This window comes from Athene noctua, chromosome 18 (assembly GCF_965140245.1).
Source record: "Athene noctua chromosome 18, bAthNoc1.hap1.1, whole genome shotgun sequence".
NCBI lineage: Eukaryota > Metazoa > Chordata > Aves > Strigiformes > Strigidae > Athene > Athene noctua.
The window spans coordinates 6,789,597-6,811,089 of NC_134054.1; the positions used below are offsets into that span (position 1 = coordinate 6,789,597).

The 21,493-nt window shown below is 58.0% G+C and overlaps 4 protein-coding genes across 14 annotated transcripts in view; 2 read left to right on the plus strand and 2 right to left on the minus strand.

The window, feature by feature from the left end:
* Positions 1 to 2,505, minus strand: part of UNK (unk zinc finger) — a 43,007-nt gene extending 40,502 nt beyond the window's left edge. For all 7 annotated transcript variants that reach the window (XM_074922154.1, XM_074922150.1, XM_074922153.1 and 4 more), the window contains exon 1: positions 2,359 to 2,505. In XM_074922154.1, coding sequence (XP_074778255.1) covers positions 2,359 to 2,456 — 98 coding nt within the window. In that variant the 5' untranslated portion in view covers positions 2,457 to 2,505. The remainder of the gene's footprint in view (positions 1 to 2,358) is intronic.
* A 3,697-nt stretch (positions 2,506 to 6,202) lies between these two features.
* H3-3B (H3.3 histone B) lies at positions 6,203 to 7,996 on the plus strand. The gene is made up of 4 exons (XM_074921807.1): positions 6,203 to 6,331; positions 6,823 to 6,964; positions 7,043 to 7,196; positions 7,297 to 7,996. The coding sequence occupies exons 2-4, from the start codon at positions 6,837 to 6,839 to the stop codon at positions 7,423 to 7,425; spliced, it is 411 nt and encodes a 136-aa protein (XP_074777908.1). The 5' UTR covers positions 6,203 to 6,331; positions 6,823 to 6,836; the 3' UTR covers positions 7,426 to 7,996.
* An 897-nt stretch (positions 7,997 to 8,893) lies between these two features.
* LOC141967916 (uncharacterized) lies at positions 8,894 to 15,628 on the minus strand. 3 transcript variants are annotated; one of them, XM_074922168.1, is made up of 16 exons: positions 15,531 to 15,628; positions 15,041 to 15,148; positions 14,891 to 14,963; positions 14,655 to 14,760; positions 14,474 to 14,519; positions 13,485 to 13,543; positions 13,343 to 13,378; positions 12,271 to 12,323; positions 11,857 to 11,989; positions 11,568 to 11,764; positions 11,284 to 11,329; positions 11,118 to 11,183; positions 10,519 to 10,578; positions 10,274 to 10,356; positions 10,010 to 10,104; positions 8,894 to 9,131 (listed from the first exon to the last, which is right to left on the minus strand). In XM_074922168.1, the coding sequence occupies exons 1-16, from the start codon at positions 15,565 to 15,567 to the stop codon at positions 9,097 to 9,099; spliced, it is 1,233 nt and encodes a 410-aa protein (XP_074778269.1). In that variant the 5' UTR covers positions 15,568 to 15,628; the 3' UTR covers positions 8,894 to 9,096. The 3 variants fall into 3 exon arrangements, with proteins under 3 accessions (XP_074778269.1, XP_074778268.1, XP_074778270.1); XM_074922167.1 differs by having other exon boundaries at positions 14,604 to 14,760; XM_074922169.1 differs by lacking the exons at positions 8,894 to 9,131; positions 10,010 to 10,104; positions 10,274 to 10,356; positions 10,519 to 10,578 and adding an exon at positions 10,886 to 10,956 and having other exon boundaries at positions 14,604 to 14,760.
* Positions 15,629 to 16,284: 656 nt separating this feature from the next.
* On the plus strand, positions 16,285 to 21,438 carry GALK1 (galactokinase 1). 3 transcript variants are annotated; one of them, XM_074921928.1, is made up of 9 exons: positions 16,285 to 16,470; positions 17,269 to 17,458; positions 17,786 to 17,905; positions 18,418 to 18,553; positions 18,963 to 19,144; positions 19,391 to 19,541; positions 19,675 to 19,752; positions 19,988 to 20,150; positions 21,262 to 21,438. In XM_074921928.1, exons 1-9 carry the CDS (start codon positions 16,300 to 16,302, stop codon positions 21,331 to 21,333), a joined length of 1,263 nt encoding a protein of 420 aa, XP_074778029.1. In that variant the 5' UTR covers positions 16,285 to 16,299; the 3' UTR covers positions 21,334 to 21,438. The 3 variants fall into 3 exon arrangements, with proteins under 3 accessions (XP_074778029.1, XP_074778031.1, XP_074778030.1); XM_074921930.1 differs by having other exon boundaries at positions 18,963 to 19,051; XM_074921929.1 differs by lacking the exon at positions 19,675 to 19,752.
* The last annotated feature ends 55 nt before the right edge of the window (positions 21,439 to 21,493 follow it).

A 21,493-nucleotide genomic window follows, 5' to 3' on the forward strand; every position in this document is an offset into this window, starting at 1 on the left:
CTTCATGTCATTTTATGGAAACAAACTATATTTAAGGAAAAAAAGGAAGAAAATATTTACATTTTGACAACATACAACTTGTTCACATGAACGACCACCAAATAAGTTCCCATATGTTATCAGAAGGAGGTTTACAGTACGATGTGACCTAGTGTACAAATCCAAGACTTTCAAAGTATGGCTCACATCCCGCTGTCAGCACACTGCAGCCCCCAAACCCATCCTTCACTTATGGTTATTCAGCTTCTCTGCAACTGTTTCCACTGAAGTATTTTTAGCATCCATCTGAAAAAACGTGTTTTGCCTTCTGGAAAGCAGCTAATTGCACCACCACCTTTGTTCTACACTGTCCCATTTCCCTCCTCTGTCCCTTTCAGCTACCAGATCTACCAGATCCTGACCTTCCTCTTCTCCCATTTCCTGAACTGTTTCTTCCATTTATTCTTTCCTAATCTTTGCTATCCTTGTCTCCACGGTCATGCTTAGCCACGTTACCACCTTTGTCTTCCTCTCCCTAGTGTACTTATAATCTCTCTACCTCATTCTCCTTGTCACCTAGGTTTTCCCCCCCTCTCACTTTTGACCAATTGCTTCTCTGTCCTTGGTGTCACTCCACCTCATACTCTGTACTCCACCTGCACCCTGTTTTATGACTATGGCAACAGTCCTAGTAGACTCCTTCACGCCAGTTTCTCCTGTAAAGCTGTCAAAACTTTAACTGTAGGCACCACCAGAAATAAAAGTAACCTATGAAGCTGTGGCTTGTCACCTCCCTGAAGATCACGATGGGACCTTCATGATGGATGCAAAACCTAGAAGCCCAGACTCAGTATTCTGAACGGCCCAAAGAGGATGTCAAATAGCCTGTGATCCCTGCAGCAGGCATACCAGTTGTACGGATCCGTGCCTCTGCTTTTCCTCGCAGCTCTTTTTATTCTGTGTATCATAGCATGAACGCAGCAAAGAAGTCCATCAACTAAACTAGAACTAAAAGAGCACAGACCACACTCTGAACCTGCCCTTCTCGGTGTGGGTGGGGGCATCAACACAAGTGAGAGATATGGATAATTTGTACGGTATTTCTTCTGTATACAGACAACACCCTAAAATGATAAGGGTAGACAGCTTGGTACACATACTTTATTCACAAGGAATAGTCCCAAACATTTTCCTTTAAGGAGAACGGGGAACACCTGACCTATTTCCATCCATTACACATCCATCGCTAGCCCATCCTCACAAAGACAACGCTCACTCCCAATCCACCCCGTTATCCCTATTGCAAAAGAACTGAACATCATTGCCACACTTTCCAACCCAAACAACATATCTCAGGCCAAGTTCACACAGCACAAGCTCCAGGAGACCATATATCCTTGGGACAACACACTGAAATGGTATTTTTTGCTTAGGGAAGCCACATTTCAGCAACAAGCCTTCACCGAAGCACCGTCTCCAGCAACAGAGGCGACACACAGCAAGAGGCACCAACTGCGTTCCCTTCGCAGAGGAATCGCACCCGAGCGGTGCAAGAAGAGGTGGGAGCAGGACAGGCACTGCTCGTGACTTTCGGGTAACGTTTCCTACGGGGGATATTTCTCACAAACATTCCTTAGCTTGCCCATGGGCAACTTCTCAAAGACGCCTGTCCCGAGGAGGGACCCCCCTCGAGCCATCCCTCGCAGGCACACACCGGCCGGCTTTCAGCCCTCGGGGACAGTCACATAACGTGGCACCCGCCTCCTCACGACGCCTCCCTCCACAGGTGCCTGAGGAGCCCCCCCAAGACTCCTCACGGGGCGGAGGGCCGGGGTGACAGCCCCGGGCAGCGGGACTCGAGCAGCCCAACACCCCAAAGGGCCACCCCCACGCGTGCCACTTCCACACGGGAGCTGACACCCGCCTGGGCCGGGGGGACGGAGCCACCAGGCCGGCGTGGGGGCACGCAGGAGGGCCCCGGGGAGGGGACGGTGGGCAGCAGGACGCGGCGATGACAGCCGGCCGGCCGCCCCCTCGCCGGGGCCGGGATGGCGGCCGACCCGCCACAGGGGCCCCCCCACACCCCGGGGAGGCCGAGGCCGCCGGTGCTCCGCCGCCCCGGTGCGTCACGTCACGGCCGGCGCGACCCGCGGGAAGGGGGGGGGGCGGGGGGGAGTCGCTCATCCCCCGCCCCGCCCCCCCCTCCCTCCCCCCGCAGGCGGGACCCGCCGGCCCGCGCCGGCTGGGGCCGGTTCCAGCCGGTGCCGCGCGGGCGGGCGGCGGGTCTCCGTGCGCGCGTGCCGCACGCTGCCCGCTGACGTCAGGCGCGTGTTGGCGCGCGGGCGGGCGGGCGGCGGCGGGGAAGCTCTCGCTACGTACGTGTAGTGCTGCGGCTTCTCGGGCTGCGCCTGCAGCGCGCTGGCGGCGCTCGCCGGCCCGGCCGCGGCGGGGCCGCTCGCCACCGGGCCCTTGGACATGCCTCCTGCCTTCCGCTCCCGCCGCCGCCGCCACCGCCGAGGAGACCTTTATTATTCACTCTGCGCGGTCCGCACGGAGGGCGCCGCGCGCAGGCGCCGCCGCCGCCATTGCCGCCCCGGTGCGCGGGGCGGGGTGGGACTTGTAGTCCCGCCGCGCGCGCGCGCTCCGCCAACCCGGGACGCGGCGGGCGGCGGCTTCCGGCCGGCGGGACTACAACCCCCAGGGGCGGCGGCGGCGGCGCGGGCCGCGCTTCCGGCCGCGCGGGGGGCGGCGGGACTTGTAGTCTGTGGCGGGGGGCGGAGCGCCAGGGCGCCCCCCGGCGGCGGGGCGGGGGGGGCGCCCGCTGCGAGGCCCCGGCGCCGGCCCTCGGGAAGGGCCCGGGGCCAGGGACGGCACCGAGCCCCGGGGGCAGCGCGGCCCGTTCAGCCCAGCCCCTGCAGGCGGGCAGGGAAGGGTGCGGGGGAGGCCGGGCCGGGAGGCCTGCGAGAGGATGGAGAGTTATTTGTGGCAGGCGGCCTCACTTCCTTCCTCCCCCCCCATCCCTCCGCCTCAGGGACCCAATGTGGACGCGGGAGCACAGCGTCCGGCCAAAGGGTTATTTTAGTGTTGGCATCTCTCATCGCTCCACGGCCTTCCCCACCCACGGGACAACGCCAGCCAGGAAGTGCCTGGGAATAGCACTGCGGTCCCGAGGAGAAGGAGGAGGAGGAGGAGGAGGCGGAAGGCCCAGCGAGCCGCGTGGAGAACCTACCTCCGAGTAGGTGACACCAGAGGCCCCTGGATGCTGGGTCATCAGAAGAACACATGAGCTCCCAGTCCTCCCCCAGGAGAAACTCCCCCCTCTGAAGGAGCCATGTCCAAGGAAGCAGCTGAATTTCCATGCAAAGAGCTTCCTCCGTAAATTACCTTCTCTCCCGGGGGAGGAAATGATATGAGTTTCTTTTAATAGGACTTTGATCTCTTGGGCTCTACACAGAACCGCTTCCCTCGCTGGGATCCTCCAGCTGTGTGGTAGAGGGCAGAAAGGATTTATAAGGCAAACACCTTTTTTTAACTCTGCCAGCACACGCAGGGTGAACGATGTTAATAATAAACTTTTGGGCCTGGTCAGCGTGGTGCCTGTGCAGCTGTTTTGGGGAGGGAAATAACTTTTAAAATTCTCATTTACGCTGATTCAGCGTCTGCTGTGGGCAGGCTTTTACTGGGGTAATTTAATAGCCTATTCCCCTACATTTGCAGAAATAAGTCATAGAATGTCAATACCTTCTTATTCATCTAACAACCCTCCACGGGAGGCTGGAGTACTATAATTATGCAGCTCTTGGTCAAGTAAGACAACTTTTTTCATAAGTCAATACGTGTGGAGGTATTTCAGTATCTACACATACACACCTATATACCCAGCACAAAATCACTGCCAGCAATGAACCTGCAGAAAAAACCCTTCAATTATCAACGAATCACTCCGAAAACACCATCGATGTGCACATCATGCACAGGGATTTGGAAACCACAGACTGGAATCCTCATACACTGATGTTTACAATCGTACTGACACCATTTCCTCTTCTAGTTCTCTTTTGTTTCACAGTCGGGACAACTTGCACACGCTCTGCCAAGAGCAGAGAAATGTTTAGGACGAGCCAGGTGCATGTGCCCAGGGTGCATTTACTTCCATCTTTGCACAGGTCCTTGTTAACTTGCGCTCATTTGCTTTCTTCAGCTTTGGCGTGTACGCCCTTCCCTCAGCTTGTTTCATCCAAGAGGATGCACAGCTCTTATCCATTCTCAAAGAGAGCAAAAAATCAAAAGTACCTCTAAAATTAGAAGCATGAGCAGCCATTGCGATGAAAACATGGGAGAGGAAAGTATCTAAGGAGCTTTTCAACTCCTGGTAATAAACGTTAAGCACTGGCCTCCCGGCACTAGTGAGAGTGGAGTACGCTCTTAAAAATAACAGATTTAAAGTATATGCTGTTATCGTCAGAAGAAGTTTCTAAATTTCTTTTTCCTAAACAACTCAGATGAAAAGGGAATATTTTACTTCAGATTTTCCAAAACACGTACTATGCAAGTGATTGTTTACTGACACCTCCCAAGTCATTCCACTGATATGCAGGTTTTGTCTCTAATAAATAATTAACATTTTCCTTTACAACAGAGAAAATGAACCTGAAAATGAGGACCAGAGGCAGAAGAGACGATATCTCTCCAGCAGCCCCGGCCCGGGCACACGTGATGGTCCTGTCGCACCATATTGGCGGGCGTTTGCTTGACTTACTGGGCAGGCGGAGGAGCGAGAGACACGCTCCCTACGTGCCGAGCCCCGGCGCTGCGGCAATCCTCGCTCTGCCAGCCGCCACGGGTGTTGGCCCGAGAGAGACTTACGCATTCAGGGAGGATGCACAACTTCATACAAAGTCTGCATGATTACAGCTGTGCTCCAGTTTGCGGAGCTCACGGATACCTTTGGAGCGGTGGTTAAGCCGGCGTCTGTTTGCGTTCGCTATATATTCTGCGCTCTACAACTGCGGGGCACGTGGGACCTGTTCTTCCTGATGATGGTACCCTTCCCATGGGGGCAGGGACCTGCCTCTGCTCCCAGCAATTGCTACCAACAGAATGAAATAGTTATACGTAGCCAGGTACAACTTAAGACAGCAACTTCCCCAAAAGAGTGTCCTTTTATTTAATTGCTACTTATCTTCCCAGATGCTACCTACAGGGAAGATGGATTCTGGCTTTCTACTTGCAATGAAACTTTGAGATCAGCGTTAGTGTTGAGGGCGACCCACGAAGCCAGTGGGATTCGGGGAAGGGGGGCACAGCCCCAACCCCTGTGCGCTGCCCGGCTGGCTCCCGGGGCCGGGCCTCCCAGGGCCGAGGGTTAGTCCCTCCCTGACTTTTGGGGGGTCACAGACCAGCGGGGGTGCCCACTCCCAATCCAAGACCCGTGACGAGCGTTCCCAGGCTGCTGCCACCATCAAACCAGGCAAGAAATGCCGGCGGCGCTGCCAGAGCCCGTTCCCGTGCGAGGGGCTTCACTCGTCCCCGCCGACACACGCGAGCGCGGCGGGGGGGAGGGGACGACGCGGGCCCCGGGCGAGCCGCCACACAGCGGAGGCTCCCGCATCTTGCCCGAGGGCCGCCGCTGCCGGCAGCCTGCGCGCTGCGGCTGCCGAGGGAGGCGGAGGGCGGAGGGTGGCGGGGGGGTCCCGCCGCCCCCCCCTCCCCGGGCGGCCCCGCGGCCTGGCCCGGCCCTCGCCGCTCGCAGCCCCCCGCCGGGCGCCTCCGCACCGCACGCCAGGGAAGGCACTTTGTGGCGGGGGCGGTGGAGGGGGGGCGGGCCGGGAGGCGGCGGGGGCCGCCGGGACCGGCCGGGGGGTGCCCGGGGGCAGCCCGCCGCCCCGCCGCGCCCCGCCGCCGCTCGCCCCGCTCCTATTGACTTCCCATTGTGGAGCTTTGCAACAAAGGGTAGGATCCAAACCGTGCCCCGTTTCGTCCAATCAGCGCGCAGAGCGTCCGCCCGCCGTCGATTGGCCCCTTCTCACCTCACAATACCCAATCGGGCGCCTACTTTAACAACCAATCAGCGGCCGGGCCTGCGCCCAATCAGCGCCGAGGAACCTGAGCACGGCCTTTGTGTGTTGTGACGCCACGGCGCCGGCGGAGGTCCCGGCCAATGGTGCGGCGCGCTGCTTCCAGGCATTGTGACGTCACCGCGCCGTGTGCCGCCCCCGTCATAAAAGGCTCGTCCCCGCGGCGGGGCGGGCGCAGTGAGGGGGTGGTTGGTTGGGGAGCGGTTCGTGGCAGCAGCAGCGCAGGCTTCGGTGCGCAGCGCTACCGGCACCGGTGCTTCCCGCTTCTCCGAACGGTAAGTGCCGGCCCTCGGGCGCGGTCCGTGTGGGCGGCGGGGTTGTGCGGTCGTTGGCGGCCTCGGTTCCTCCTAGAGCCTGGCGGGCAGGCCGGGCCTTGCCTACGTGCCCTGAGTCACGGCCGGTTCCCATCCCCCCCCCCCCCCCCCCCCCCCCTTCCTGGGGTGGCCCGGGAGGAAGCAGGAGGCGGCGTGACTCAGTCCGCTTCCCCCGGGGAGGGGAGCGGTCGGGCCACGACGCGAAGCGGGGGCGGAGGGGGAACCGTGACTCCTCCTCCCCCTCCCGGGGGAGGCCGCTGGCCGCCTGCCCGCCTCAGCGGCGGGGGAGGGGGGCAGCTCGCCGACATCTGCCGCTTCTGGGACTTGAGGGGATTGGACGGGACGGGGCGCGGGGGGGTGGGGGGAAGCGCCGTGTTGCTGGGCCTGACGGGTTGTGCCGCAGCGGGGGTGGGGAGAGCTGGGCCCCGTGTCACGCGTGCGTGTCTCCGTAGGTAAGTAAAGAAAAATGGCCCGTACAAAGCAGACTGCCCGTAAGTCCACTGGGGGGAAGGCTCCGCGCAAGCAGCTGGCTACCAAGGCGGCCCGGAAAAGCGCCCCCTCTACTGGCGGCGTCAAGAAGCCTCATCGCTACAGGTAAGGCTGCTGGCTCGGCACGGCCCAGCCCGGCTCTCCCCAGCTCACCCGCTCCCTCCCTCCCTCCCCTCCACCCAGGCCGGGCACTGTCGCCCTCCGTGAGATCCGTCGCTACCAGAAGTCTACGGAGCTGCTGATCCGCAAGCTCCCCTTCCAGCGACTGGTCAGGGAAATCGCCCAAGACTTCAAAACAGACTTGAGGTTCCAGAGTGCAGCCATCGGTGCGCTGCAGGTATTTATTAGCTCACGGCCTTTGTAGGGCCTCGGCACTCGCGGTGCTGAGTGTGCTTCGCTGGGGGTTTCTAACGACGTTTCTTGTGCTCTTGAAACAGGAGGCCAGCGAAGCATATCTGGTGGGTCTGTTTGAAGATACAAACCTGTGCGCCATCCATGCCAAGAGAGTCACCATCATGCCCAAAGATATCCAGTTGGCTCGCAGGATACGGGGGGAGAGGGCTTAAGTGAAGGCTGTTTTTATGGTGTTTTGTAGTAAATTCTGTAAAATACTTTGGTTTTAATTTGTGACTTTTTTGTAAGAAATTGTTTATAATATGTTGCATTTGTACTTAAGTCATTCCATCTTTCACTCAGGATGAATGCTAAAAGTGACTGTTCACATAAACCTCAGTGATGTGAGCCTTGTTGCTCAGGAGTGACAAGTTGCTAATATGCAGAAGGGATGGGTGATCTTTCTTGCTTCTCATGCATGTTTCTGTATGTTAATGACTTGTTGGGTAGCTAAACTTGTAAGGTACTAGAATTGATATAAATGTGTACAGGGTCCTTTTGCAATAAAACTGGTTATGACTTGATCCAAGTGTTTAACAATTGGGGCTGTTAGTCTGACCATACATCACTGTGATCAAATGTGGACTTTTTCAGAGGGTGAAACTACAAGTCTTAACCACAGTGTAACTTACAGTTTCCTAAAAACGTAAACCTGGCAGCTATAGAATACACTATGTGCATTTATAATAGCTATTTTATATATTGTAGTGTCAACATTTTTAAATTAAATGTTTTACATTCACATGTGAGGAGTCTCTGTCATTTGGTTTGTATGGGCTTGAAGAAGCTTCCTCCTCCTGGCTGCAGTAGGTTAGCAGTAGATGCCTGTAACCCCTGATGGCTGCTTTGGCAACTGAAATTTTATCTGTCAACAGAAAGAACTTGCCCTGGCTCCCCTTGGAGATTTTTGGAGTCTTTCTGCAGCTTGAGTCATGGCTCTTGGCTGGGGAGTGAGCCTGGAAGGGTCTGATGCTGGTTGAGGCAGCAGCCTGCTGCTGGGGGTTCTGGGGGAATTTCATAAAGCTTAACTGCTTACTGTGTTCAATGTTCAGGCACAATTCTTAGGTTCTCTAAGCTTTTTTTTCTTTCCCCCTCTCCAGTAGATGCAGGGGAAGTTTATTTTGGTGGTGTGACTGCTCTGCCTGAAGCAAAACCAAAGTGAGTTTCTGTGGGATCTGGCAGTGTGACTAAGTCCTGGTTAATAACAGCAGCCAGCTCAGGATGGCAGGCGAGTGGGAAAGCTAATTATACAACCTGAGAGCAGATGGGCTGCTAAGCAAACTGGAATGGGCGCTCAATAAGATTCTCATTTCCTGTCTAAGCTTTTTTGATGAAACAGGATTATGCTCCAACCTTCACTTCAGCATGGCTCTTGGGGCTCTGCTAGGACAGGTCTGGCTTTCTCAGCAGTGCCTCTGGGAACAGCCAGGCCTTGTTAGGTTGAGGTAGAGGAAAGCTGCTCAGACTACATCTGAAACAGGTAATTAACATTTAAATTGAATTGAGGCTGGCTCTCAGCTCTTCAAGAACAGGCTGCACTAGTAAGGCTCGAGTAAAGTAGCACAGGGAAGTAGTTTAGCTGGCTGAGCTTGATTTATTTCAATGAAATGAAGAGTGGTGTTTCAGGAGGAAGAACAGCAATGGTTCATACCAGGGAGCAGGCAGTAAGGCAGCACCGGCCCTTGGGGTGGTGGTTTGCAGCCCGGAGGCATTAACCGTGTCCTTCCGTGACTAGGATGGCCTGGAAGCTGTTTGGAACCATCCTGCTCCCGGGAGTTGGAGCTGCAGTGCTCAGGGTGCTGCCGGCCGGCCGTGGTGCAGGGGCTGGAGCTGGGGTTCTCCCCTCAGACAAACCACTCAGTGTGCTTAAACCCTGCAGCTGGAGGAACAGGTGCCCCTTACCACACGCACTTGCACAACTTTCTCAGCGCGCTTTCCTGCGCTGCTCCAAGTGTGCTTGGAACAAACGCAGCCCCCAGCTAACACCGTTATATCTGCTACAGAGCTGCTAGAAACCTGCTAAAATGATCTAAGATTAGGTTTTAAGTAAGTATTTTCCTTGCTGCTAAACCTGTGGGGAAAAAAAGATTTCCTTGCATCTACATGCTTTAAAGGCCTGGATCAAAGTTAAGCGCCGTCTCAGGGTTCAGTTGATGCTAAGTGATCTGTGGTAGATCACCTGGGCAGGTCTGTCCTGGGGGGTACAGCCTGCGAGGGGACACCTGGCAGGGATGTCCCCACAAGAAAGTGAGGGTCCTCAGTGGCCCAGGAGCCAGGTAGTTTGGGAAGCACCACGCAGCTTGCATTGAGGCAGATTAAAAATAAGAATTTGGAGGGATTGATGAATGCTTGATCTGGTGCTAAACTGCAGTAGCAGGCTGGGCTCCTGCAGGAAAAGTATGTTTTAAAATAACATCCCTCGAAAACAATGTTTCCTCCAAGTTCTTAGTGGAAACAATGAACCATCTGGGTATGCCTAGAAGCTGTTTCTTAAAATAAAATCATTGTCTAGCAGTTCTTAAAAAAAAAAAACAAAAAAAACCCCAACCAAAACAAAACAAAAAAACCACAAAAAATCCCACACACAACACAAAACCCAAACCCACCAGAAAACTCTATCAAAGTATCTATTCATCTTAGTAACCTCAACAAAAAGGAATTAAGTTAGATCTTGCATTGTGGTGGACCAGAATAACAATCCTTGCTGTTCCCCGACCTCACTGTGATGATATCTGAAGACATAAACCGTTCCCTTACCGACTCTCCTGACAATTTCCTCGCATTCCTGCTCAGAACGCGATGCAAACACCAGGCAGTCGAACGTGCTCCCATCAGGGCTCTCTGGGGAAGCGCTAAAAATGGAAACACGTACATTAGCTGGCAGAGAGAGCGGCTCTGAAAGCCCAGCCCTGGCTTGTAACCACACCAGAGACCCTGCGGCTGGGCTGGACGTCACTTGTTTGTTTTCTAAGACTTGCATCTTCTATATCCCCCCTCCCAGGGCCCACGGGCAACACTTACACCACGCAGAAGGCAAATAAATTGCTGCTGCCCACGCAGCGTCCCACGCAGGAGATCTTGGGGTAGGGGTAGCGGCACAGGACCTGCGCAGGGGATAGGAGGGAGATGGCGCTGGGTGCTGCAGCCAGTTCCCGTCATCCCCATTCCTGGTTTAAACGGTCCCCACGGCCCCTCCAGCCAGGCTCCCTGTGCTGCCAGATCGGCAGCCTCAGGAGTCACCCAGACCTTGGATGTCGCTCACGTACCTTGGAAGAAGTCTTCTCCTGTACGAGGACTTCTGCTTCCTTCACATCAAATAAAACCTCCTAAATGGGGGGCGGAGGGGGAAGAAGCCTTGATCATCACAGCATCTGAGCTCTATTTTTAATAAGACACTTACAAGGGAGAGATTATCCAAAAGCAGAGGTGATGAAGCACAGACAAGCACAGCTTTTTCAAGGAGTGTTCTCTGTGCTGCCCCATTTTTCACCACCCAGTGCTTTTGCATGTGAATCTACCCACCTACACACACACCCCACCCCACCCCCCCACAACAGCTCAAGCAACAGTGACCTGAGCCCTAAAGCCCCCCTGGAACCAGGCTCAACTTCCCCACAGTTTTTCCAAGTGCTTTCCTGCAGGTCGTTGGTTGGTTTTGTTTTTTTTCCTTAATGCAGTTTCCTATCCTGGCTGCAGAGATGCTTCTAACCAGAAAAAAAAAAAAAAAGGGGGGGGGGGATTGTCAAATACTCAGCCAGACCAAGTGAACCTGGAACCGGCAGGAGAAAATATCCCCAGGCAAACTGTATTTCCCTGCAGTTTTCTCACCGAGCCCTTCCCGAGACCCCTCTGCCCTGTCACTCACCCGCGCTGCCGAGTGTCTCTCCAGCACGGTGGGGATGGCCTGGGCCAGCACCTCTTTGCCACCATACTGAAACCGAGAGGGAAAGAGGGATTAACCCACGGGCATGTGAAAAGAAACCCAGAAGAGACAATTTACCCCTAGGCACATCTCTGGCCCATCACCTCACCTTCCCAACGGTGGTCTGGCCCAGGTACCGCAGGTTGTAGAGCAGCCTGGGGAGAAAAGGGCTCAGGGGCATCAGAGCAAGGACCCTGCTCATCCTCCTGCTACTTTTTGCAGGGGAAGATGCTCACAGCCCTCCAGCACCCCACCCCACCACTCCCCCCAGGCCATGGGGGCAGCTTTGGCCCCACAGCCCTGGGTGGAGACCAGGGATAGCCTGGGCATAGGGCAGCCCTGATGCCAGGACTCCCAGCTCAGCCCGCGGGCTCCCCATGGCATCAGACCTACCTGCCCCCCTGCAGCCTCTGTGGCTCCCCCTCACCCCTGCGCCGGGGGCCACGCTGGAGCTGGAAATGGGGCTCCTTCTCCTTCAAGACCTTCAGGTAGGGCAGCAGCGGCTCGTAGACCTCCCCGTCGTGCCACCGCCAGCGCAGCAGGCGGAAGCTGAGCGGTTCTCCCTTCAGCTTCTGCAGCACATCCCCGGCCTGGAGGGAGGGTGGGGAAAGCAGAGGGGAGGACAGGGAGGGGAAGGAGAGGGGGAGATGGGGGGACACGCCAGCCCTCTGTGCCTACCCACCTGCCCGCTGTAGGCGTTTCTCAGTGAGCAGCCGTTGATCTCATCGAGGATGTCACCGGCCAGCACCACCTCATCCACATCTGCCTGGCTCTCGGGGAGAACCTCGGTGACAAAGACTCGGCCGTCCACATACCTGGGGGTGCAGCCGAGCTCCATCTCAGCCCCAGGGACCCAGCCCAGCTCCCCAGCCCTTTTGTAACATCAGTACAGTGGTGTTTCACTGACACGTGGAGGTACAGAAAAGCCACCCCACAGACAGCAGATACTGGTAAGGCTGAGACGATGGGGATAAAAGCACCTGAGACATCCCCAATGCTCTCGATGGGGTAGTTATGTCCCCTTTTGGGGGGGAGGTTGAGTGCTGTGGTGTCCAGATCCCACTGGAGAAAAGAGAGGAGGATCAAGGGCTCCTACCTGAGCACCATCCCCAGCACTCGGCACGGGACTGTCTCGTAAGTGATGCACACCTGGAAGAGAGCAGCTGGTGGCAGTGGCTCTGGCAATGGCCACAGGATGCTCAAAGAATGTGACCAGGATGAAGGGGAGGATGGGGACCCCTCGCCCTGGATCATTTCTGGTGCTGATGCTAAGCCAGGGCTTTGGGAGCCCAGAGAGAGGCCCAGAGGAACCATCAGTGACTGCTTGTCCCTGTCCTCTCCTGGGACTTGCCTGTGCCCAGACCCTGGAGGGACAAACCTGCTAGATGGATAGTGGGAAAGCAGCAGGTGAAGCCTTAACTCAGCCATGAGCCCTCCTCCCTCACCCCACATGTCCCAATGCAGCTGGGGGAGCACTGTCGCCCCTCCCAAAGCTGCTGCCATTTGCAGTGGCACTTACTGTCACATCGCATCAGCCAGGGACCCAAAACACGGCCAGTTTGGCAGGGAGTACTTGCTGTTAGAAATGCCCAAAAGCCAGCCAGGATCCCAGCCTCTGCAGCAGTGCTGCAGCTTGGCACACGCTGTAACCGACCCCAAAGCTGCCTTGAGCTTTTTGAGGAGATTCTTTTGGGTTAAAAAGGCAGCGGAGGATGCTCATCATTTTTAAAAGACATCAAGGCATCCCCACTGCTCTCAATAAACACACTGATATTTCACTGAGCAAAACCAAGAGCAAAACCGACATGTAATCTGTGTCAGCCCAGGGAAATGGGGATTTTTTTTGGCAAGAAATCAGGGAAAGGAACATGGGGAAACTTAATTTATGTCAGCAGTTTAGGTCTGGGTACTACTCTTGCTTGGTTTTACTCCCAGGAATGCTGGGATCTGCTCCTGGTGATAGTGCAGGCACCAACAGGATTCGACCTCAGTGGCAGAGGCAGCTCTGCTTGTGCTGGTGAACCTGAGCCAATGCACCCCCGGCAGTGGCCGGACAGAGAGTTGCGTGGGGATCCCGCCCCACCAAATCATTCCTTATCTTCCTCATTTGACTTTCCAACGAGGGCCAGGCGGTGGAAGGACTGCTCCGGGGAGAGACGAGTTCTTACCGGCAGCAGCCAGCTTTCGTCCAAGAAGCTACAATTCTGCAAACAAAGGACCGTTAGCGCCATCGGTCCTGGCGAGGAAGCGGTCAGGGCCCCACACCGGCAGCCGTGTGCTGGCCACCACCCCGCCGATTCGTCACCGTACCTGCAGGTCCAGGGAGAAATCCATCTCTGTCACCACCAGCAGCAGCGAGAGGAAAGGCTCTGCAGAGGGATGGGGATGGAGAAGCAGCGTCACTGCCGGGCTCACAGCAGCCACAGCCTCGCGGGGACATGGCAGAGGTCCGAATAAAGCCATTTTCGGTGTAAACTAATGAGCCCTGGAGAGCGAGGTCCTGAGAGCATCCCAGCACCACGGCATCCAGGCTTCTGCTGGGGGCTCATCCTGGGCTCCCGCTGCCGGCGTGGGGAGAGAAGTGCTGCAGCTCAATGCCTCATTTCCCCAATTTCAGACCAAGGCTCACAGCAAACGTTGCTGATGAGCAACTTTCTCTCCATTTCTCTCCCTAAATGCAAAGTGAAGCTGCCCGGGCTGTCCTGCACGAGCCTTGCAATTACACTGATGGGGATCTGCAATCTGCTCGTGCACCAGCAGCGTGGGTGATTTATAAGCCATCTAGGTACAGGTTTAACACAGGGTTATTTATCATAATCAAAAGATTAAAGGCTTTCACCCTGGCCTGGCCCCCCCGAGGAGCGTGGCTGTGGATGGAGTGGTGCAGCCTGTCAAGGCCTCACAGACATTTACGGCACCGAACCCCCCCCATGACCCCCCATGAGGGATGGCAGCCTGGGCCCAGCCGCTAAGGGCTCCCCTCGAAGCTGGACTGCTGGGTCTGCTTAAACCAGCATCCTTAGCACAAAGAAATAGCATGAAAGACACTTCAAAAGCAATTTTCCTACCCCATGACACTAAAACCAACCTTGGATGGATTCAAACCGTGTTTAAAAATTTACACCTCTTTTCCCATTGCTGCAGCAGCATATTTAGATTTTACCACTAACTTTGGCTTCAAAAAATCACAGTGGACTGTTTTCCTCCCCCACCACCCCTGCAGCAGTGTGGGGCCATAAAGCCTTTGACAACCACCCCAGGGCATGTTACATCCCACCTTGGAGGATTCACTGTCTTACCCAGGAGGTCTTCGCTGCCGAGGATGGAGCTCACTGGATCATAAAACTGAAACGCAGAGAAACGCCACCATTACGCCGCCGTTTTGCTGCCCATTACCCACAGGTAGTGGCTCCCCCCCATGTGCTGCACCTCCAGGAGCCGGGGGGTCTGTGCCAGCTGCCTCACAGCCGCTGCCAGCACCTTCTCCTGCAGAGCCAAGCGCAGAAAGTACCGCCCGTGGCCCTGTGCTGTCCGCACCTTCCCGCAGCTGCCCGCTTTCTGGATGCTGATGGACAGAGGGGTCGGCCTGTTTGGGGAGAGGGGAAGCAGCTCGGGGCTGAAACTTCGGCAGCCATGGGAGCATCCTCCTCCCTGTGCCTGGGGTCTTTGGGATGATAACGGACGCCGTCACGGCTCAGATTTTCATCCCTGCTCACCTGCCACTGTCCCCTGTGGGGAGCTGTTCCAGCCAGTGCCAGTAATCCCGTCTCCTGAAGCCCCAGGCTGGCTCTGCGGGAGAAAGGGAGCGTGAGGCCTCTTGCCGTGGGCACCGGGACGCTGCCACCCGGGCACGAAGGGCCACTCACGTCGGAGCCCCCGGCGCAGGATGCTCTCCAGCAGCTGGCAGAGGGAGGTGAGGTGCGGGGAGCTGTCCGTGCAGGGCCCCCCACCTTCCCGCAGACGCAGCACCCCGCCTGCGGTGAGGGGAGCATCAGCACCCATGGGTGCCCCAGCCAGGGGTGGGGGGCACCCATGGGCACAGCTCGGTGCACAGCCCCAGGGTGGGTCGCTGGTGCTGCAGGAGGTCCCCGGCAGGACGCAACCGGGCAGAAACTCAGGTAAACTTCCTCAAAGTCAAGGCCAGGTGCGGCAGCGGGGGTGCACATCCCCGGGCAGGCGGCGGGGCCGGCCCTGCCGCGGCAGCCCCCGGTCCGGGGAGCCCGGGGAGCCCCCGCCCGGCCCGGCCCCGCCGTCGGCCCGGCCAAATCGGTGCAGCGAGGGGCCGGGCCCCGGGCGAGGGCTGCCGGAGGCGGCAGGTACCGGTCCCGGGAGGGGACGGGGGGGACCCACGCTCACCTTTAAGGGCGCTCAGCAGCGGTTCCTTCCTGGCCATGGGCTCGTCCCCCCGCCCAGGGCGGGTCCCGCGGCGGCCGGGCGGGAACCGGGAACCGGGAACCGGCCCGCCCCGGGAGCGGAGCGGAGCAGCTCGGCCCCGCGGGGGGTGAAACCTCCCGGCTCACACCCACCTGCGTCCGCCGCGGACAGGGGCAGGGGCAGGGGCAGGTCCCGACTGACCCCGCCCCACGGGCACAGACACATGTATGTAGAGATCCAGACACAGGCACGTCTACATACATGTATATACGCCTAGGGTATGGCTACATACAGGTATGTACCTGCCCAGGTGTCAAAAGCACAGACAGGCCTTGATGTACACGGGTATAACAGACCTTGGCACATATGTACGTACCCTGTATACATACAGAGCTGTACACACATGCAAAACACATGCCCCGGCGTATGTATGGGCATAAACCGCACACGTAACAGAGACGCCGGTGCATACAGGTCCACACCTGCCTGCACGTATACCGGGGCAAGGCAGGCGCTGGGATATGGGCAGGATGCAGATACGTGTGGGAAGACGCGCCAGGCACCGCCAGAGGCACACGCGGGGGGTGCGGGTGGGGCTCTCGCCGCCCGCAGGGACACACACGCACCAACCGGCCGCGGGAAGGCGCTGCGTGGGCCGGGAGCGGCCCCGCCCCCTCGCAGGGCCGCGAGTTCGAGCCCGGTCCGGGGCGGGGCGGGGCGGTGCGGGGCCGCGGGGCGGAGCGGCCCGGCCATGGCGGAGGCGCCGGTGGAGCCCGGGTTGGCCCCGTTGCTGGCAGCCGCCTGCCGGGCGCACGGAGCGGCTTTCGGGGGGGCGGCGGTGGTGCTGGCGGCGTGGGCCCCCGGCCGGGTCAACCTCATCGGCGAACACACCGACTACAACGGCGGCTTCGTGCTGCCCATGGTAAGGGCCTGCTCCGCCGCACCGGCCCCGTGATCCCTCGGTGTCACCTTCCGGGTCCGCCCTGCAGCCTCCGGGGGTCCCCGGCCGCCGTCTCCCCCCGCCTGCCCCAGGATGCCCCCCCCGGGATCCCCCACCCAGGGCCCTGTGGGATCCCCCCACCGCGCCCGGGGCCACTGGGAGCAGGAGCCGCTCACCCCGCAGATCGGCTCCTCGCTACTGCGGAGGGGATGAGATTCCTCCTCCCCGACCGCCTCTTCGAGGGGCTGAAGCCTCTTTTTTGCAACTCCGTCAGACAGTTTCCCATCCCTGGAGAGCGATGTTTTGGTGGCAGAAATGGTTTGAAGCAGCTGGGGCTTCCTGACCTTCTGCTCAGCAGGGAAGGCCCCGCTCAGTCTTAAATCAAACCTACAGCTAATCATTTTGAGGCCGAGGAGTGTGGGAGCAGGTCAGCTGAATTCCCCTGCAAGCAAGAAAACGTCCTGAAGCTTCTCACGTCCTTGTGGGTTTCCACGCCCCCGGAGCCCAGCAGCCAGCACCCCAACACTGAGCTGGGTGGTCGGTCACAACATTTCAGTGCTAAGGCTGACCCTGTGTGGCATTAAATAGCCAGAAATTTTAGATGCTGTGACGAGCCAGAGTGTGCAGTGGGGGCTGGCAGCACAGTGTGAACAGAGTTAAGGGTAACACGTGTTGGGTGCTGCCAGCTGTGGGTTGAAGCAGCCACAGCTGTCCCCTGCCACCAGTGGGGATGCTCCGTGGGATGCCATGGGGTCTGAGCCCACCTTCCCCACCCCCCAGGCCCTGCAGCTGGGGACGGTGCTGGTGGGATCCCCCACGCAGGACGGGACCATCTCCATCCTCACCACCTCGGCGGAGGCGGACGAGCCCCACAGGGTGCAGTTCCCGGCTCCCCGCCAAGGCAGCCCCCTGAGCCCGGGGCAGCCTCGCTGGGCCAACTACATCAAGGGCGTCATCCAGCACTACCGGGGTAAGGCCCAGGCTGCCGGGTGGGTTAGAGCCCCCCTCTCGCGGGGCTGGTGCTTGATGCCCAGCTTTCGGTGTGCTCCAGGGGCTTTTCCAGTGCCGGTGCAATCCCATAGCGACTGCCCAGACCAGCTCCAGCTGAGACACTTCAGCTCTAGACTCCAGTGTTTGGGGGGGGATGCCCAGGTCACACTCTGCCATGGTTCACCTTGCATTTTAAAGTGGGTTATCGGATAGGGGCTCCTCTGTCCGTTGCCTGTGAGCTTTGGGGCAGGGCAGCCCCCAGCCCTGCAGGGGCTCACGGCCCCCCTTCTCCCTTTTCTTCCTGCAGGTGGTCCCGTGCCGGGCTTCAACGCTGTCATAGCCAGCGACATCCCCCTGGGTGGGGGCCTCTCCAGCTCGGCTGCTCTGGAGGTGGCTACTTACACCTTCCTCCAGCAGCTCTGCCCTGGTAAGGCAGCAGCTGGTCCTGGCCCCTGGTGCCTCCATTCCTGGGTGGAAACTGGGATGAGGGGGTGCCCTTAGCAAGATCCCACAGCCCTCAGGAGAATGCTGCTGTAGGGTGGGTCACAAACCCCCTCCACAGCTGGAGCTGCAACACTGTGGCTGCGGGACTCCAACTCACCCAGCCTGACCTGCCCATGCCTCTAAAGCCCATGGACCGCCCCTGGGGCTGGCTGGGGGATGGGAGGGTCTTCCCTTGGTAGCATCTCCCCACCTTCGTGTCCCCAAAACAAAGAGATCTGAGACACCAGTGCCAAATTTTTGCATCCAGCTGGATCCGGGGACCCACGCTGGCACATGCTGTGCACTGGAGCAGGAGCAAGCACCTGTGGCTGATGCTTTAGCAAAACCCCATTCCATGGGAAGGCAACCCTTTACCTTTGTGTTTGCTCCTCCACTCCAGGACAAAGGAGCAAAGGTCCCAGAGGTGCTAACCAGCGTGTCTCTGCTCTGGCACAGATGACGGTGATTTGGTAGCCAAGGCACTGGCATGCCAGAAAGCAGAGCACACGTTTGCCAGCATGCCCTGCGGGATCATGGACCAGTTCATATCCGTGATGGGCAAGGAAGGCCACGCGCTGCTCATTGACTGCAGGTCAGGGCCGAGCACTGAGCTCGCTGTGCTGTGCCCATCTCCTCGGGCAGATGGGGACGAGCTGGTCTGGTGGCCATGAAATAAATGCAGGAGTGCAGGGACGGGTTAACCCCTGAACCCAGTTCTCACCACAGGGCTGGGGCTCTCTGTGTTTTAATTCCTGGGTCTTGATTTCTCTTCCTGCATCCTTCTCGCTACTTCCTGAGCTGTCTTTCCTGAAAAGTCATTAGGGTCTATTATAGGACTAATAATTGGGAGGTAGTAAAATGCTCAGATGAAATCCTAAACCACTTGGACTTTGCCTCTGCAGAGACAGGAGCTGCATGCCCCTTGGCCTCACCCGGATGGCCAAGGGCTGGAGCAGACAGGGGGAGACAGGCACGTGGCTGACGCTGAGCTGTCACTGCAGGTCCCTGGACACCGTCCTTGTCCCGCTGACTGATGCCAGCCTGGCTGTCCTCATCACCAACTCCAACGTGCGGCACACGCTGACGGGCAGTGAGTACCCCACGCGCCGGCGGCAGTGTGAGGAGGCGGCGGCAACACTTGGCAAGGGCAGCCTGCGAGATGCCACCATGGCTGAGCTGGAAGGTGGGGACGGTCCCTCCGTGGCTCTGGCTGCTCCGCAGGGCAGCAGAAGCTCAGTGCCCCATGGCACAGGCTGAGACTGTGGGGCAGCACCTGGGACAGGTGGGTGGGCGCACACACCAGGATGGGAGTGTGCCACAAGTAGAGAAGCTCTGGCAGCAGGAGGGTTGCAGGATGTAGCTGTGCTTGCCCCCAGCAGCACCCGCAGACCCGAGCGGCTTTGCTGCAGGGGCACGCGTGTCTCTGCAGTGGCCAGGAGCCGGCTGGGCGAGGAGGTGTACCGGCGGGCCCGGCACGTCGTTGGCGAGATAGCACGGACGGCCCAGGCAGCAAAAGCCCTACAGGACAGGGACTACAGGACGTTCGGGAGGCTGATGGTGGAGAGTCACAACTCTCTCAGGTGAGGAGGTACCAACCCTGAGGCAGGGCAGGATGTGTCAAGGGCACCGGCATCGAGTCCTTGTGGGGTTGACCCTGCCTGTGGGGGCAGCACCAGGGGCAGCCAGAATCATGTTCTGCTCTGTCTCCCACAGCTCAGCCTGCCGGGGAGTTTTAAGAAAAGCCTCACAGGCTTCTGTGCCGGGGGGTGCTGGGATGAGGCAGCCCATCACGTACGTTACAGGCGTGTGCTGCTTACAGCAGCGCCCAGTGGGTCCCTGATGCTCATAGCCTTGCTCACATATATGTGCACTTATAGGCAGAGAGCTGGACCAGGATCTGCAGCATCCTGCATCGCTGCAGTTTGCTATGGCAGTGGATGCACCAAGATGCATCTTTCAGCTGCTCGTGGTGCAGAGACTTGGCTGAGGTGCAGGACAGGGCTGACCATGGGTCTCCTCTCTCCAGGGATGACTACGAAGTGAGCTGCCCAGAGCTGGATGAGCTGGTAGCGGCAGCCCTGGAGGTCAATGGGGTTTATGGCAGCAGGATGACAGGGGGAGGCTTTGGAGGCTGCACAGTGACATTGCTGGAGGCCGGGGCTGCAGAGAGAGCCCAGCACTATATCCAGGTATGCAGCAGAAAAGTGCCAGGAGATTGTCTTAAAAATCCCAAGGAAATGCTCAGGGGCATGGCCTGGGGATGCCATTTAAGCCACTCACCTGAGGCACTTGGGGTTGGTGTAGCCCATCCAGCACTGTACAGGGATAGCCCCAAGTCTGTTGATGCTACTAAACTCTTGCAGGCAGTTCAGCACCGTTGCTGGTCACAGAGCACTGCCCAAGGACCTTGAGAAAGTGAGCAAAAAAGGTGCCAGGTGAGCTTCAGGAAGGCTAAATCTATCTAGGGAAAATCCATTCAAGCCACGCTTAGGCAATGCTGAGCTTAACACTGGCAGTTGCAGCCCAGGAAATATCTCAGTGCCGTCATCAGTGTTCTCTAAATCAGCAGCTCAGCATGTACTGGTAGCTGAAAACGCCAGCAAAATGGAGGTGTCGGGAAATGGGGGCTGTGAATGAGGCAGAGCCTCGTTTTGCTGCTATATGAGATCATGGTGCACCCTATAAATAGTGGGGATAGGATAAAGAAGGGACAGAGGAAGGTGTCTGAAACTAGGAGAGACTGAAAGGGCTGTGCCTCTGCCATCTGATGAGAAGCTGGGAGAGAGAGAACGTGACCAGGAGTTACAGAACAGCAAAGAGAGTAGACACAATGAGTGTGGCACTGACCCTCAAATCCTCCAAAGTAAGAACCGGTGACCACTGGATGAGTTAGGAGAAAAACAGAACTGAGGAAGCACTGTGCAGAGCTGGCGGTAGGTTTTCCACTGTCATTGGAGGCTGTGGAGGTCAACAGCATCAGCTGGGTCAAAAAGGGGTTGGAAAAAGTCATGGGGAACAGTCCATGAGGGCCTGCTGAAGGGTCAGCTTGGGGATGTGTTGATACCCTCCCCGCCCCGGGCTGTGGATGGACCAGGGGACCCCAGGCAGTGGCCAGGCCAGATGCTGTCCCCAAAAAGCATCTCATGTGGCCACTGTTGGAGCAGTGTCTGGGCCAGATGCTCGGCTGGGCTGACTGACATGGACTTTCTTCCCTGGCCATGGCATCCCCTAGCCTGTCCTCTTGCTGCGCCATCGTATGGCCCCAGAGCACCAGCATTTACTGCTTCTCTTGTCTTCCAGGAGAAATACAGTGGCACAGCCACCTTCTACCTCACCAAGCCTGCCAGTGGAGCAAAGGTGCTGCCCCTGTAGAGGAGCGACCGCCTTGCCTGGGCCGGGATCACCCTCGCCATCCCCTTCACAAGGGAGTCAATCTGTCTGCCTGCAGCATTTGCCTAATAAATGCAAAACATTTGCACAGTCATTCTGCGCCCACCTGAGTTGAGCTCTGACACCAGTCACTTTCCTTGCA

Excerpts from the sequence above, each read along its gene's own strand:
- H3-3B (XM_074921807.1), top strand. The coding sequence starts at position 6,837 with ATGGCCCGTACAAAGCAGACTGCCCGTAAGTCCACTGGGGGGAAGGCT. Across the intron at positions 6,965-7,042 it reads AAGAAGCCTCATCGCTACAG|GCCGGGCACTGTCGCCCTCC; the intron begins GTAAGGCTGCTG and ends CCCTCCACCCAG. Across the intron at positions 7,197-7,296 it reads CAGCCATCGGTGCGCTGCAG|GAGGCCAGCGAAGCATATCT; the intron begins GTATTTATTAGC and ends CTCTTGAAACAG.
- LOC141967916 (XM_074922167.1), bottom strand. The coding sequence starts at position 15,567 with ATGGCCAGGAAGGAACCGCTGCTGAGCGCCCTTAAAG. Across the intron at positions 12,324-13,342 it reads ACGAAAGCTGGCTGCTGCCG|GTGTGCATCACTTACGAGAC; the intron begins GTAAGAACTCGT and ends GCTCTCTTCCAG. Across the intron at positions 11,184-11,283 it reads GCCAGACCACCGTTGGGAAG|TATGGTGGCAAAGAGGTGCT; the intron begins GTGAGGTGATGG and ends TCTCGGTTTCAG.
- GALK1 (XM_074921928.1), top strand. The coding sequence starts at position 16,300 with ATGGCGGAGGCGCCGGTGGAGCCCGGGTTGGCCCCGTTGCTGGCAGCC. Across the intron at positions 19,542-19,674 it reads GAGAGTCACAACTCTCTCAG|CTCAGCCTGCCGGGGAGTTT; the intron begins GTGAGGAGGTAC and ends TGTCTCCCACAG. Across the intron at positions 20,151-21,261 it reads GAGCCCAGCACTATATCCAG|GAGAAATACAGTGGCACAGC; the intron begins GTATGCAGCAGA and ends CTTGTCTTCCAG.